We start from the raw sequence: 16,813 nt of genomic DNA on the forward strand, positions 1-16,813 counted from the left end.
TTTGATGAGCAATTTGATGGACTAATCCATTTATTTCCACAAGGTCCATTGGGGTGGGTACGGGGGGGCCCTTGGTACTTTGCGTGTGTAACTTTTTCATCTTTGACTTTTTAACAAATTGGACAGCAAATTCCGTTTTCCCGAACTGTTTTACGTTAAAAAGGTACTCTTGTTTCAAATCGTTATCTTTAACGGTTTCTGAGAAAATCGCTCTTGAATTAATCCCACTTTGGTCAATTTCATAGTAATTTAAACAAAAAATAATAATAATAATTTTCCTTTCCTCTCTTTTCCATTTAAAGGATTAATTTTTATTTAATTTAATTTTTTATTATTATTTTTTTATTAAAATTAGATTAAATTTAAACAAAAAAATTTTTTTTGTTTAAATTACTATGAAATTGACCAAAGTGGGATTAATTCAAGAGCGATTTTCTCAGAAACCGTTAAAGATAACGATTTGAAACAAGAGTACCTTTTTAACGTAAAACAGTTCGGGAAAACGGAATTTGCTGTCCAATTTGTTAAAAAGTCAAAGATGAAAAAGTTACACACGCAAAGTACCAAGGGCCCCCCCGTACCCACCCCAATGGACCTTGCGGAAATAAATGTATTAGATATACACAAGGGAGTGTTAGAATTTTCAACAAAATAAATTGCTGTCTACAGTCATCTCTGAATTTAAGTCCTGGTATTATTCTTATAACTTTTCTTTGCAAGCAGAATACACTACGTCTATAAGCTGAAGTAGCATGACCCAAGATTAGTATGGCATGAGATAAAACATAATGAATGAGGCCATGTTATGCTGTAATCAAGGTTGGTACTGATATTTGATGAGTCAAATTACGTAGCAAATACAGATTTTTTGATATTTTGTTGCAAACATGGTGATTTCATAATAGCTAAGGGTCTAGATATACTCCCAGAAGTTTGAGAGATTTCGGATTTTCCAAGAGATCAATATCCCGCAGACTAAATATCATGGTTTCTGTCTTAATTCTATTTAGGCTTAGATGATTCGAAAGAAACCAATCCTGCATCATTAACTCAGCATGTTTAGTTCAATCAAGGAGCTCGTTCAGTTCAAAACCTTAACCCGTGATATTAGTGTCATCTGCAAACTGAATAGTTAATAGAGAGTTATCGTTATCGAGTTATCGAGTTATAGAACGTGCCAAATCATTCACGTAAATCAGGAATAGTACAGGCCTAGGCACAGACCCCTGTGGTACTCCTGCACTAAGAGTGAGATAAGTAGACCTGTCATTGTTTTGGGTTACATATTGTTGCCTATTGGCAAGATATGATGTTATTAAATCAGTACTCTGAATTGTAAAGCCAAAGTAATTCAATTTATTTGTAAGAGTTTCATAGGACACACAGTCGAAAGCTTTAGTAAGGCCTAAAAATTGTGGACACATAAATTATCTTTGCTCAAAGCCAGAATCACTCTTTCAACTACTTTCAAAGATCTTTGCAAAATAGGAGATGACAGAAATGGGTCTGTAGTTAGATTGATCATTATAATTCCCTTTTTTGTATATTGGTACTACCTCAGAAATTTTTAAGCAATTAGGAAATACATTTTGGGAGATACTGATATTAATTAAGGCTGATAGTGGTTTTAAAGTTGCAGGTTGTATTTATTTAATTTCATTTCAATTTCAGAAAATATATTTAACGTCCCAGTAGATCGCGATATTTTGACAATATTAGAAATATAAAGTTTCAAACTGCAAGTGACAAGCTAAAAGAATTATAGAATTTATATATTTAAATTTAAAGAACTATATTAACTTTTATAGTAATTAATAAATTAAAATTATATCAGTTACTGAGTATGCGCATTGAAGATTATTTCATGTAAGCTTAGTAGAACTAGAATTTTCTAGTTTGGCATTTGCCAAGATTAAACAATAGAAGAGAAATTACGCTAATGATAACAGCGATAATATATCAACAAGATCTCACCTGCATATGAGGCTATTCTTTCAAAGCATGCGCATTAATTATAACACGGCTAATGTTAAATTTTTACTTTATTTAAATTTAGGAATACTTTTTTATATCGTTTTTGTAAGTTTTACGCACATTAGTGTATCTATTTTAGCAAACACGTGTTGGTTGTTCTTAAATACTTCTAAATCCTTGTAAAAATAAATTAATTTGAAGTTGTTCATTTTTATAGTATCTATATAAATAGTACACAAGAGTCAGATTCGGTCTGCACAATTTCAACCATGACAATTTATTGCGGGTTGTCTAAATATGTGACGTCTCACTAAAAGAGTCTATTAAAGTTTGTGATCTTTAATTTTTTTTCTTACATTTCTTGTTTACTATAAAAAGTTCATCGTGATAATATTTGAATCTCGTCAACAGAACACCATGCACCAATTATTTTTTATCTATTTTTTCACCGTCACTTTACTTTCAACAATTAGAGGAATTATGGAACTGTTAAACCTATCCGTCTACTTACATTTCATTTAAATACACATTAATTTATGTAAAACTATAATTTATAGAAGTTTTCACCCATGCAATGTTGCTTATAATTTCTCCAACACTTCTTTTTTTGGACGGTTCATTTGGAAAAAAAATCAGGATTGAGATAATTTTGATTGAAAATGATGAAAATTATTCAGACCCCTGTAAATTTTGTACTTGCTGTGAAGGAAATTACACTAACCAAATTTTAAATTTACGTTATCAGGCCTATTTTTTTTCAATCGCAAGTTAACTTACGCACATAGAGCTGTCATAACAAGATATAAGAAGGGGGAGTTCATATGCGCAATATTTTATACAGCATTTTAGAAAATCTAAGCAAGTTAGAAACAATATCTCTTTACTGTACCAGTTATATAAGTTTTCTTCAGGGTATAAGACAACCGACAATACATTCAAAATAAGGAAAAAAAGCAAATATTTACCTCCCGTGTTTATCTTACATTTCCTTAATTTTGAACGCCTGACAAATTTGCTGGACAAAAGGTACATTTTCGGATGTTTACATGTTCTCCATGCTCTTTCAATGCGAAAAATTATAGGAAGTTGCTCTAGTTCAGCGTTACCCTTCATCACTTCTTGGATGGATCTACTTGTGATAATTTTTCATTTACGTAAAATATTAATTAGAATAGATTTTTAGATTCCCCAAAAAACTGTATTATTTGAAACAAACATGCTTTCCCTTTTGATTACAGTAGAAAAACAAATTCGATATTAAACCTGAATAGTTTGTATTATGGGTTTAAAATCTGTTTTCGCATTTGTTAAGTCTAATGTCTTTTTCTATTAAAGTCATATTATCTATTTAAAAAATAATATATTAAACAGTGCTTTGAAAAACATGATTTTCTTTTTATTAGTAAGTTCTTAAATAGCATCAAAGAATATAATGAAATCCTAACTGTAAATAAATCAAGAGAATATATTAAGAATAATTTACACTCAAGTTTTAGAAATTTATGGCGGCCACTTCAACAATAAAAACCAAAGAATCTTATTGAATGAAATGTATTAAATATTTCAAAAAATAGTGGCATAGATAAACGAAGGCCATAAAACTACCTACAATTCGAATATCAAAATCGCTGATACGGACTGGTTTATACAACTTTTACTGCAATAGACAGATATCGGATTTTACAGCCACAATAATTTCATGTTTTTTACACGAACTAGAGCTGAAAAGTAGAAGCCTCTTATATTAATCGGTTGTCGATGTATAGAAAAATAATAATATATGCCAGTTTAGTCCTTTTGCGAGTTAAGTGTTTTTAACTTAACGATCGTGCGACTAAGTAGATAACGAATTCCGTTGGAGCAGTTAGGATATAAAATTGCCACGTTACTAGGTTGTATTTTAAATATATAAATAATATAATTATATTCATGTTTCGAGGAATAAAATAACGTTTATGAACAAAAGTATAGCTTTAAAACTACAGTTGTTTTATGCTTCAATTGTATTTCAGAATGGATTGTTTTACTTCATAAAATTTAATCAAATTTATGTTATGTCGGTTGTTTTTCAGAGTATATAATTCATATTAAAGGAAATATCAACTGTCCTCCCTATTTCGTCAAAACAATTACACGAAAATGTATTCATTAATAATAGTAGTAGGTATAAACAACAAAGATCAATTTCTACTCAACTTCCAATTGAAAATAAATGACAAACAATTTAATACTTCATCTATTCTTCCGAGAAGGTGCAATACAGGAAACACTAAAGAGAGGATATGAATCACAACTGTACTATTTTAACTGATGATATTCTGGGAAACAACTACGACATGATTTTTGTAACCAAATGTTTAGGGGTGATTCTCCTGAATTCGAATCTGCTTTCAGGTCTTTTCCATCAGGTAGGGTTTTTTTTGTTAGAGGCATTTAAAGTTTTAGGAAACTATGAAAAAATTATATGTATCACGATCAGAATTTTAAAACGTGTTTTATGTTTTTCTGGAACTGATATGTGATTCCTAACAGATTTTTCCTGCTGAAACCAAATATGTCTTCCAAATTTTTCCATCGCGTTAAATCGAAAAAAAAGTATCTTATTTTTATAAAAATGTAAGAAATTATTTAAAAAATTATTCAAAAAATTTGTTGTTCATCACAATGCGGACAAACCTCATTTAAGTGTAATTTAATAGACAACAAGGGATAACAATTTTCTAGACAATAATTTAACCCTTCAAGTTATGGGGTTTCTGTAGAAGTAGGTATACTTAATTTTGCCATTAAACAAACTAATTTGATAGAAAATTGTTTTGATTATTATAAAATTAGATTTTTGAATTAAATATTGGCCGTTGATATAAGGTTTCCCAATCTGATCGATGCCAAAACAAAAGATTACATATTTGTAGATCCTTATAACAGAAAAGTTTTGAAAGACGACATTTTAAATCAAAATTAAATCCGCTGGAACTGGCAGCCTAGGAATCATTTGTTTTTGTAGTGAAAGGATTTTTAGGCAATCATAAAGCAAATAACTACCCGCTGTTGATAGCAGAACTTCTAAGAAACTACAAACATTTATTTTAAAGTATCGCATGTCACTGAAAATTTATTTCGTTCACTCACACTTGGATTTCTTCCCTGAAAATCTTGATGCTGTGTGTAAGTGATGAACATGAGAAGCGGTTACATCAGGAAATCAGCAGTATGGAGCAGAAATTCAAAGGAAAATGGGATGCAGAAATGAGGAAGACTATTGCTGGTTTATCAAAGTGGACGTCCATACTCCTCATAAAAGGATAAGTTTATTTTCTTTTTTATATTGAATTGACATTGAAAGTTGTAATATAATTAGTTATCAGTTTTTTTTGGGAGTTTAATTTTGAGCAGCAAAGTATACGTATATAAAAACAGTTATTTATTGTATAAGTATTTTAAGTAGCATTTTATCCACGCAAGAATGTTTAATATTCTTAAGTGGATAAAAGTCAATTAAAACACGAATACAATACAACGTTTTATCCATAATCACATCACAATCATATTTGTGGAGTCAGAATTACTGGAATTTAATAAAAAAATATTCACACGACTTGATATTTCCTACTAGTAGGTACTCAATGAAACGTGGTAGGTTTTGTTATACCTACTGTTTACTAAGGTACGTTGCTTATTATCAATTATTATTTAATAAACAGTTCTATCTGAATTTGATAAAAATGCAAGAAAATAATTGTGTTCCTGTGGCTATTTTTGAAAAAGTTCAAGAAGCAATTTTCCATTTATTACCAGCGAAATCCAGGGAACCTTACGGAAAAGTGTTCGCCAAATTTAACGAATGGAGGGAAAACGGAGAGTAATGGGAATAAATCAAGAAGTCATGCTATCATATTTTTTAAATTTGAAGAAAAAAATATGCAATTTCATCTATGGGGTTGAAGTATTCTATGTTGAAGGCTATTATAAAGGTCTACAAAAATATAGATATTGAAAAATATAACAAGTTTATTGCTTATTTGAATTGAAGAGTGAAACACAGCAAAAAAAGCTGCAGTATTGCAAAGAGCACATATTGAAGAATTTTTTACTGGGGCTTCCGATAAAGAATATTTAATGATTAAGGTAATATCTCTTTACCTTTTACATGTTATTAGATATACGAATATAGTGAACTTTGAATTATTTGGTCCTACTAATAATAAGGATTTCTGATGCCTGTCAATGCTGCGAATGGACTAAATTTGAAAATTAGTGATATACAGGACGTTGGCAGTTACCAATTTGTTTCAATACCTGACACCAAGACGGGTATTTCAAGAAAATTTACAATTATAGAAGAAGAATTTTGCGTGAATGCTATTGAAATATGCAGAAAATATATTTCTCTGTGCCCAACATATTGGCAAAGGTATCCTCAATCGCAAATTCAGAAGCATATACTGGCCATTGTATGAGGCGCACTTCAACAACTTTATTGGCCAACAAAGGTGCTGATCTTACAACCATCAAACGGTATGGTGGATGGAAAAGCTCCTTTGTGGCAGAAAGTTATGTTGAGGAGTCTATATCCAACAAACTTGCTATTGCAAGGAAAATCCAAAGAAAGATAGCTGTTCCTTACAAGAAGAGACATCCGTAACTTGTGCAAATTCTTCACAAACTTCGGCAGATATTATGCGTTCTAAAATGATGGCAACAATGCTACTAGGGTTGTTATTAACGGAAAGGAAGTTAAATGTGATAAAACAAAAAACGAAATGTCTATTACTTTAAATGTAAATGTTAATGTTAATAAGTAGTGGATAAAGTATCACTTTAGACGGTTCATATGTGTGGATAAAAGTCCGATTATAAGATGATTGTGCATAAAATATTTTTATAAAAGTAGAATGGCATATAGCTGAAGCACAAAAATGTGACGTGACTAATGCGATTTCCCTGTTCAGCAGGTCCGAAGTTCGGGTTACAGAAAAAATGTTGAAATTTGTTGACCAGTGTCATTCGTCAATAGAATCACCAGATACATCTACTTATTTAGATCTTCATCTACTTATAGATGTCAGCGATAATATACTATTGAATTCTACTTCATTTGTCATTATTTTGGGGTACACAATTTTCGATAACAAAATTAAAGCAATTCAGATCTAATGAAATATGATTGCTGCGTTACCTTTTGATTTAGTTCCCAAAATTTGTGACATTCATAAAAATTTTATTTTTTTAGAACCGCATAAATTTATAGTCTAAAATCAACAACTAACAGCGGTAGTAAATTAATGCTACAAATTATTTATAGATGTTTAAAATTAAGTATGTAAAAGTTTTAATTTTGTCATGTCGTCAAAAACGAATTGTGACGTCATTTAGTGCGACCAAGTCTAGTCTGCTGTTCTCATGCGGATGAAATAAAACCTAATCTAAAAAAAAACTCACAAGCGTAGAGCTTCAAAGATAAGTGAATTAGGCTGTCTCTAGGCTCTTGTTACTTCCTATACTCAAACTGTCAAACCATCCTGTCCTTGTCAGTCATCTTCTCGATTAACGATCGTACGAAATGACGCCACGAATCAGCGCGGCAGCAAACACCTATTTAAAATACGTACGGCACCCATATATAATTAAATCTGATATCGGGCTAACGAATTTTGTAAATTAATTTTTATCTTCAGAAGTAGAATTAACTATGTTGAAATAAATGTTAACTTCTAAAAATAAGTTTCTTGAGATAAAACTAAATTGGACGCCTCTGAAGTACATGTGGAACAGGTGTGTTTCATAGCTTAGTTAGTTTATGGTTACGTTATCTTTAAGAAAAGTAGAAATTTCTGCGCATAGAGACAATATGTTTGTGCTTGTGTATAGATACATTTTGCCTTTAAAGAAATACCGCAGTGTAAGTTATGTTATAACACTGGGTTAGTTTAATTATATCTTAGCAGCTTCTCTAGACGTTTTAAATTACCTGGTATGAAGTAGTACTTTGTATACATCCCACGCAATTTTTATTTTAATGTAATAAGATTTCAACGTACATGAAGGAATTCAGAGTACAATGGACGAAGTTATACAAAGTTTTAATGCGCTTAATTAAAAGGAATCGAAAATATGCATTAAAAAATAATAAAAGAATGTTATACACTAGCCTTATACTTGTTGAATCCAGCAATCACATCACACAAAGTTTATAGCTAATAATAAGTACCTAGTACATTTTTATTTATGAAAGTACCTACGTTTTTTTAACTTATTTCAGTAAATTATTGTTTCATGTTTAGGTGGTTGCTGTTTTTGCTATTGTTGGTGGGTGCATATGTGACGAACCAATGAAGATAGCATAGAATAAAAAAGTGGTATTCTACTGTCTTATCTCCCATTGACAAAAACTCAGAAGGAGCGGTTTTTCACGGTTTTGAGTCATGGTTTTGGCATTACCTCAATAGAACTGTACCGAAAATAGTCCGCAGAAGACAACGACCAGTCGACTGTTTCTCAACTATCAGCAAGGAAAGTGTACCAATCAATCTGTAGGCAAAGCCAACTAGGAAATCAAGAAACATATACCGGTCATTTATTTCACAGATCTACAGCTTTCTTAGCAAATTGTGGCGCCAGCATCACTAGGTACTTAGATCAGCATTTTGCAGGTTGGAAAAGCGACAAAATAACTGAAGGATATGTCGAAGGTTCTCTTTAAGAGAAAATCAAGATTGAATAAAAATATTAATAATAATGCTGTACTGCTTGTTTTAAGGTTACAATTGACACTTCTACTGCTTATTCTATGATTACAGTAGCAAATATTAATAGAATGATCCCATTAGGCAAAATAAAATTTGCTGTAACGTTGCCAACAGTTTACAAATAAAACTGTAATTTTTATTCTTTTTAAATTTGCAACTAACTTATAATGGCCACTCAACAAATTTGCGAAGAAACGTTATTTTGGCAAGTTTGTTGTAAGCTTGTTTATAATTGTGCTAAACTTTTCAATTTTTTACAATTTGCTACCGAGTTGTTAAGACGTTACTAAAAATATTCTTAGCAATGTTCAAATATGCTTGCTTTGTACACTTTGCCACAACGTTAATTATGGAAATACTAGGAACTTTCTTTTAAATATTTATTTACTTGTCAGTTAGTCAGTTAGACTCTACCTTTTTGGTTCTGAAGCAATCCAGTTTTTTAATATGAAAATGATGCACAGTAACGTAAACATTCAAAAGTTAATACATAGAAAGGGATTATGAAAAAGCTTTGATTTGCCATGGTGGACACATTGCAGTACACTCTTTTAAAGTTACAAAAGGATTTTGAATTTTCATTTACTGCCTCTACAGACAAGAAAGTATAATTAGTTGGAAATAAATTGATGTTTCAAATACAAATACATTCAAAAATCAAGTTTTTAATGTTTTTAAGACCTAAATTATTATAATAGGTAGTTACTAGTTTTCAAATCTGATCCTGATATAATGTCATGACTCATAAGGAATTATTTTTCTTCATTACACTATTATTCTTTCTGCATCATCTATCCACGTGCATAAACAACATTAGCAATCAGCAAACAACAGTAATAGCACAGGAATAGAAAAGTACGACCATCCTAGACGGGATAGAAAATATGCCTCTTAGAGCACCAAATTTGCAATTATGTATTAGGTACCTATCTTAGGAATACCAAGTTGCACTGTTGTTACATTAAAAGATTAACATGAATTTGAAAAAGGTGATAGACAACACGAAAATGAGCAACTTTTATTAATCCACCGATGGTTTCTGTTTTCGAGAAAATTAATTAATAAAATTAACCATAAATGTAAACCGACCTGTGCATATTGTGCACGTGCGTTGTGTGTTGCAGTATTACTTAGCCGACGTATAAAATTAACAGTACTGTGTAACGTGTACTACGGGAACAATTATTAAATCCCTATCACGTACAAAGGGTTCAGGCATTAAATAACAATGATTTTCGGCCCCGTGTGAAATTTTTTCAATGGTTTCGACATCAAATAGCACACGATCCGGATTTTACAAGCAAGGTGATTTTTACGGATGAATGTTGTTTAGTGGGATGTCTTACAAAGAAAATGATCCCCATTGTGTTGGTTTTGGCAGTGGAATCTAATTTCACAGTTCAAGTTTTCATTTTAATACAAATAATAACATAGTTAATTTATTTAATGTTGTTTTCTTTATTTAAATTATAATTATTTTATTTTACTAGTAAAACTAGTGATTGAAATTTGATTTTAGTCACTAAACCCCGTAAAACACCTCCAAAACTGCAACGTTTAAAGAAAAAATATAACATTGTTAGAAAATATTATTACGCCATGCAAAAGACATCAGTTTTTAAAAACGTAAATATTCCTGCGTGCTTTTTATGTTGCTTTATAAGAAAACTACAGTATAAAGATATATCAATGATATGATTTCAATTAGGTATTTTAAATATCGTTTAAAATGTAGTCCATAAAGATAGGAAAATTATTTTGTTAGACCTAGCAGGAGATAATGTATTCTGATTATTTTAAATTGGAATTTACTGTGAAATATTTATCCTTAATGGTAATGTTAATTCATAATACTTTAGAAACTGGGGCAATTTCTTGAACGTCTCGTGAATATCTCTCATGTAGTCACTATGTATCATTTAGACTTTTTTTTGACTGTTTAAAATAAAGCCTGAAGCCAAAGAAAGATGTCTTCCATAGTGGACCGAGCTAGTCCTACTCCATATGTCAGAAACTATAAAAAACAGACGTATACATTTTGGCTATCTCCCTGGGCATCTGTATTCACATTTGTTTTATACATTGTAAAATAATAAAAAAACCGCATGCTCCCCATACATGAATACGTCGACCACCTTAAAGAACACATCAAGCTGTGAAATATTATCGCTTTATTATTCTAAGGAATCTAATCGGCGTTAAATCTGACGTCTGAATGGGGCGAGGGGCGACTGAAAAAAGGTGCAAAGGGTTAGCTCACACCTAAGACAGAGAATACCGCATGCGGAGATTTAACGGTAGCAACTTATCGAGATTTGGACGAGAATGTGTCGTATTTTATTCATTAATCACGGGCATTTGGATGTCACAAGTTTGTTTGACTTACTGCGTCAGTCAATCAATCGATCAGTTCCCCAAATAAACCAAAACAATATCGACTACTGATAGTAGAACTAATAAATAAATATTGATAGATTAAACAAAATATTTTCATATTCCTCAATAATCTTTTTGGCAACTGACACAATCTTAAGCATACAATAGCAATTGAACAAATAGAAATGTACAATTTTTATGTAGACGTTTAAAATTGTACCTAGATCAAATATCGACATTTTCCCAAATATAGGCACTTTTCTGTACAGGACATCTGCAATACAAGAGTAGTGGTTTTCCAGTGGATGGGGAGGAGGGGAGGTTAAGCTTTCTCACAGCATTTCATGGAATTGTTTTAATTTTATACCAACGTTATTAGACCGATCAAAATAACTCATTTAGAGGGAAAAAAATTGTTACCTGGACTTTTATAAGTGGAAATGTTAAAGGGGCTTATAATAAACGAAAAAATAAAATAAATGCGTGAGCAGAGGCGGCGGAGGGTTGATTTGGGGGGTTGAAAAGTTATGAAAAATTGTATTGGGATTTCTGGCAAAAGTTGACGTCAAACAAAAAAGTTGTAGATCATGCAAAAATCTACAACTTTTGTAGAAGTCATTTTTTAACATAACCTCAAAATTTCCGAGAAAAATGCGAAAAACAGGTTTTCTTCTGATTTTTCGTTTTTTATTTCTCATTGCCGTAAAAATAATTTAATTTTGACGAAACTTGATGAAAGTATACCTATCTCTGTCATAAATAACCTCAAATTTTTTTAGATAAAAAAATCAAGAATTTTCTGATATTTTTTTTTTCGGCCTGAAACACTTTTTTTCAAAGAAAAATTCTACTTAAAAAAACCATCGTACAGAGTTCTGCCGGTAATAATTTTTTTCGTTTTGACGTATACTTTTTGGTGAAATTAAAAAATTTGTAATCACAGTTCAAAAACAGGCTCAAAATGCAAAAAAAGTAAAAAATGTCTTGCAGCAATGAATTTTTCAGTAATTGTTGATAATTTGTTTAAATTTAAAAAAAATCAAAAACTGATTACACCATTCATTTGTACGGAAAAAATACAAAAAAACTGTCTCATTGTTTGACACAAAACTATTTTTATACAGTATTGCTATAATCATAAGTCGAATAGTGAATAAATAAAATAAATAATATTTCTTTCCGTAGGATCGATTAGTGTACTTATTCTTTTTAAAGTTTGATGAATTCATAGATGTGTACAGAGTGTCCAAGATACGGATGGGATAGCATTAGGATCTAGGAAACGGTAAGAGATACGGGGTGGCTCAGATTAGAAAAAAGTTGTGTTTTTTTATACCTATCAATATGCTGTTTAGAAAGTTTTAAAATTCCGGCTAGTTCTGGAAATATCCGGAAAAACCCGAAATTTTGCTTTTGTTTAATTTTTTCTGGCTTTATTTGAAAACGAATTTTAAAATAAATTACATATTTACAATGCCACTTTTTTCGCTCTATACAATGGCATCAACATTTTTGCAATTCGACGTTTCGTCTTCGACGGGCCATCATCGGATTAATTTTTTTAAATACGTCGCTTCTATTTTTATGACAAAATCTAGTCATTTTTAATTCTAAATTAGAGGATATTACTATTGTAATCGCTTAAAAAGTGTTTAGCTTGTTTTAGCTATAATTTAAAATTTTTCCTGAGTACGGCTCTGAACGCTTTCAAAATATCTATTGGATGAAGTCATAACAGTATAAAAGTCAATACCGCACAAAATATCCAACGATTTTTTACTACTTTTAGGAATACTAATTAGAAGTAATAAAATATTTCATAAATTCGTATTATTTTTTATTAGGTACAACTTTTTAAATTATGGATTAAAAAAATTGTTGGATATTTTGTGCTGTATTGACTTTTATTCTCTCCTCTCTCTCTCTCCACCACTAGATACAGGTATTTTGAAAGCGTTGAAAGCCGTACTCTGGAAAAATTTTTAATGATAGCTAAAAACCTTTTTATAGGTATTATATACCTAGTATAGGTATTATAAACCTTATTACAATAGTAATATCATTTAATACAGAATTAAAAATGACTAGATTTTGTCATAAAAATAGCAGCGATATATTTAAAAAAATTAATCTGATGATGGCCCGTCGAAGACGAAACGTCGGATTGCAAAAATGTTGACGACATTGGATAGAGCGAAAAAAGTGTCAATGTAAATATGTAATTTATTTAAAATTCGTTTTCAAATAAACACAGTTTTTTTCCGTAGAATTGAATGGTGTAATCAGTTTTTGAATGTTTTTTGATTTAAAGAAATTATCAACAATAACTGAAAAATTCATTGTTGCAAGTCATTTTTAATTTTTTTGCATTTTTAAGCATGTCACCAAAGAGTATATGTCAAAACGAAAAAATGATTACCGGCAGAAGTCTGTACGATGATTATTTAAAGTAGAATTTTTCTTTGAAAAAAGTGTTTCACTCCGAAAAAAATGAATATCTCAGAAACCACTTGATTTTTTTTATCTAAAAAAATTTGATGTTATTTAAGACATAGAAAGATATACTTTCACCAAGTTTCGTCAAAATTAAATTATTTTTGCGGAAATGAGAAATAAAAAACGTAAAAAACACTCAAACACAGTCTAATTCCAGACCAACTGAATTGCATATTGCTAGCTGGATAGCTTAGTACCTCATGTTATTCGCCGCGCCATTGTCACATTGCTCGATATGAATTGAATCGAATTTTAAATTTATTACAACGCTAATTATTTTTTAGAATTAAGCATAAAGAAGTTTAAAAAAATGATAAACATTGTATTTTATGGTATTCTATGCAAGCAATATTCCTTAATTAATCGAAGATTTTTATAATTTTTTTATCGGAAATGGTTGAGTTTAGGACCGATGTCATTCTACCGTCTGTTAAAATTGAGGCAGTTAAACTTCTAATACCCTGTATAGTAGCAGAAGATAAATAACATGGGTTCTATCTCAGGTTTTTGAAAAGTTTGCAAAATTCATTCTAACACTACAAACTATAGTAATAGATAAAACTATTTGCTTTTAATAATTTACTTCTTCAAATTATGCAAAAATATGACAATAAGAAATTATGCAAAATATAATAATATATCATTTGTGCTGTTTTTAATTATGCGTAACTCAACCAATTCCCCGTCTATACTTGAACCATGTTCAATTTTGATTCATTTGATGCTCTTTTTGTTGCTTCACGAACTGCGCTCTTTTGACATTAAATGAGCAGGACCTGATAAGGATTAATAAGTGGGAATTCGATGAATGTCTGGTGATTCTCCTGACGAATGACCCTAGCTTTCAGAGATGCATGTCTTGCTCTCACAATACCCGCAAAATTGCAGATCGCTCGTTGCCAGTTTGGCTGTATTGAAGGCCTAGATATTGAGTATCGCTGACGATTGATAGAAGTAGAGCATTTTGTTGTATCTTACATCTAAAAAATACTTCTTGGTCTCTTTGAAATAACGGAGTAGAAGTTGCGATGATGATGATAAGTATAATAATGAATGATAAAGACAATAACGATGATGTCAGTGACGATAACAACTATAATGATGATGGTGATAACAGTGATGATAAACATAACTATATCAATATTGTTGACGACAAAAAATAACGCTTAATAATGTTGGAATCGATTTTACATCGTATTACCTACGTGTACGAGAATTTTATGAACTTTTATACCTACCTTGGTATACCTTGGATATCAAAAATTAATAGTAAACGGACAAGAACTAAAATGGAGTAAGGAAAAAAATGCACTAGAAAATCACACTGCAAAAAACTAAGTAAAAGTAAATGGGAAAGGAAAGAGGTGAAGGCTAGGCGAGAAAAAGGTACACGAACTGATGCAAATCCTGAGGATAAAAGTAATAAACAGAATAAAAAAATTGGAATTTGGAAAATTGGAACATGGAATATTAGGAGTATACATGGTAAGGAAAAAGAAATAGTGGAAGAATTTGAACACGCGGATTTAGAGATTTTAGCGATAACAGAAACTAAGAAGAAGAGCGTAGGGATTACTGAATTAGAAAATGGACATGTACTAGTATTTAGCGGAGTACACAAAGAAAAAAGAGCAGCTGCAGGGGTAGGATGCATTATACATAAGAAGATGGTACAACAAATTAATAATTGGAAAGCATGGTCGGAAAGAATATTAGAGGTCAGGTTGAAAGACGAGGGAAGCCATCAAAAAACGGTTATAGTGGTTTATGGTCCAAATGAAGACGACAGAGCTGAATGTAAGGATCAATTTTGGGAGAAATTAACAAAAGTAACAGAAGAAGCAAAGGGTGAAATATATATTGCCGGCGACTTTAATAGCAGAGTAGGGAAAGGAGATCACATATACAGAACAATTGTAGGAGAACAGGGGGAAAATGTAAGAAATAATAACGGTATAAGATTGTTGGATTTCTGTTTAATGCATAATCTTGTAATTACTAACACATATTTTAAACATAAGGATATACATAAATATACCAGAGAAGAACGTAGTAGAGGGGAAAAATCTATTATAGATTATATATTGGTACAGAGAAGTAATATGAGAAGGATTGTAGATGTAAAAGTACAAAGAGGGCCGGAAATATATAGTGATCATTATCTGTTAGTAACAAAAATAAAGAAAATAATAAAACATCAAAATAATGAGAAAACACAAAATGTTAAAAATAAGAAATTTGAAATAATAAAATCCTATAGGCTAGCAGAAAAGAACATAGCTGAAAAGTTTGAGGGGGCAATAGAGCAAAGAATAGAGAAAGATATTGAAATACTGAACGGTAATATTGAGGAGATTTGGAACAAATTTAAAGATATAGTTATCGAAACGGCAAAACAAGAGTGTGGAACATGCAAAAAGGATAACAGGAAGAAACAAACGGTATGGTGGACAGAAAAAATTAAAGAACATGTAATGAGGAAAAAAAGGCATGGAAAAATTACCTATCAAAAAGAACAGCAAAAACTTATGAGACATATAAACAGGAAAGAAAACGAGTCAAAGATTTGGTATTAGAATCAAAGAAAAAGGCTTGGGAAGAATTCGGAAATAAAATGGAGGAAAATAGTAAAAATAATCAAAAACTGTTTTATACAGTGCTTAAATCATTAAGGTCAACAGAAACATATAGTACATTACATGTCAAAAGTAAAAACGGCGACACGTTAACAGATGAAAAAGATATAATGGCACGATGGAGAGAGTACTTTGAGGAATTGCTAAAGGCATCAGAAAATATGGAGACAAATGTACAAAGTGAATTAAGAGTCCTAGAAGAAAATGAAGAAGTAATAACGCTAGAAGAACTAAAAGAGACCATTAAAGATCTGAAGAATGGTAAAGCACCAGGGGAAGATAAAATAACTGTAGAAATGATAAAACACTTAGGAGAAAAGGGTCTGGATATATTACTCAAAATATATAATAAAGCCTGGAGATATGAACAGACACCAAAGGATTGGCAAATTTCATTAATAGTACCAATACATAAAAAGGGAGATATTAAAGAATGTAGTAACTATAGAGGAATAACATTGTTGAGCACAGCTATGAAAATATACGAAAAAATAATTGATAGAAAAATAAAACCAATAATAGAGAAGACATTAGAGGAATCACAAAGTGGATTCAGAAAAGGAAGAAGTACACAAGATCACA

At 30.8% G+C, this 16,813-nt stretch overlaps 1 protein-coding gene across 1 annotated transcript in view; it reads left to right on the plus strand.

The window, feature by feature from the left end:
• The window catches only part of LOC111691409, a 103,601-nt gene that overhangs the window by 81,614 nt on the left and 5,174 nt on the right, over positions 1-16,813 (plus strand). The window contains exons 2-4 of the mRNA XM_023454184.1: positions 15,070-15,759; positions 15,856-16,066; positions 16,141-16,521. Coding sequence (XP_023309952.1) covers positions 15,070-15,759; positions 15,856-16,066; positions 16,141-16,521 — 1,282 coding nt within the window. The remainder of the gene's footprint in view (positions 1-15,069; positions 15,760-15,855; positions 16,067-16,140; positions 16,522-16,813) is intronic.

The sequence above is a fragment of the Anoplophora glabripennis genome, unplaced genomic scaffold (assembly GCF_000390285.2).
Source record: "Anoplophora glabripennis isolate ALB-LARVAE unplaced genomic scaffold, Agla_2.0 scaffold213, whole genome shotgun sequence".
NCBI classification, from domain to species: Eukaryota; Metazoa; Arthropoda; class Insecta; order Coleoptera; family Cerambycidae; genus Anoplophora; species Anoplophora glabripennis.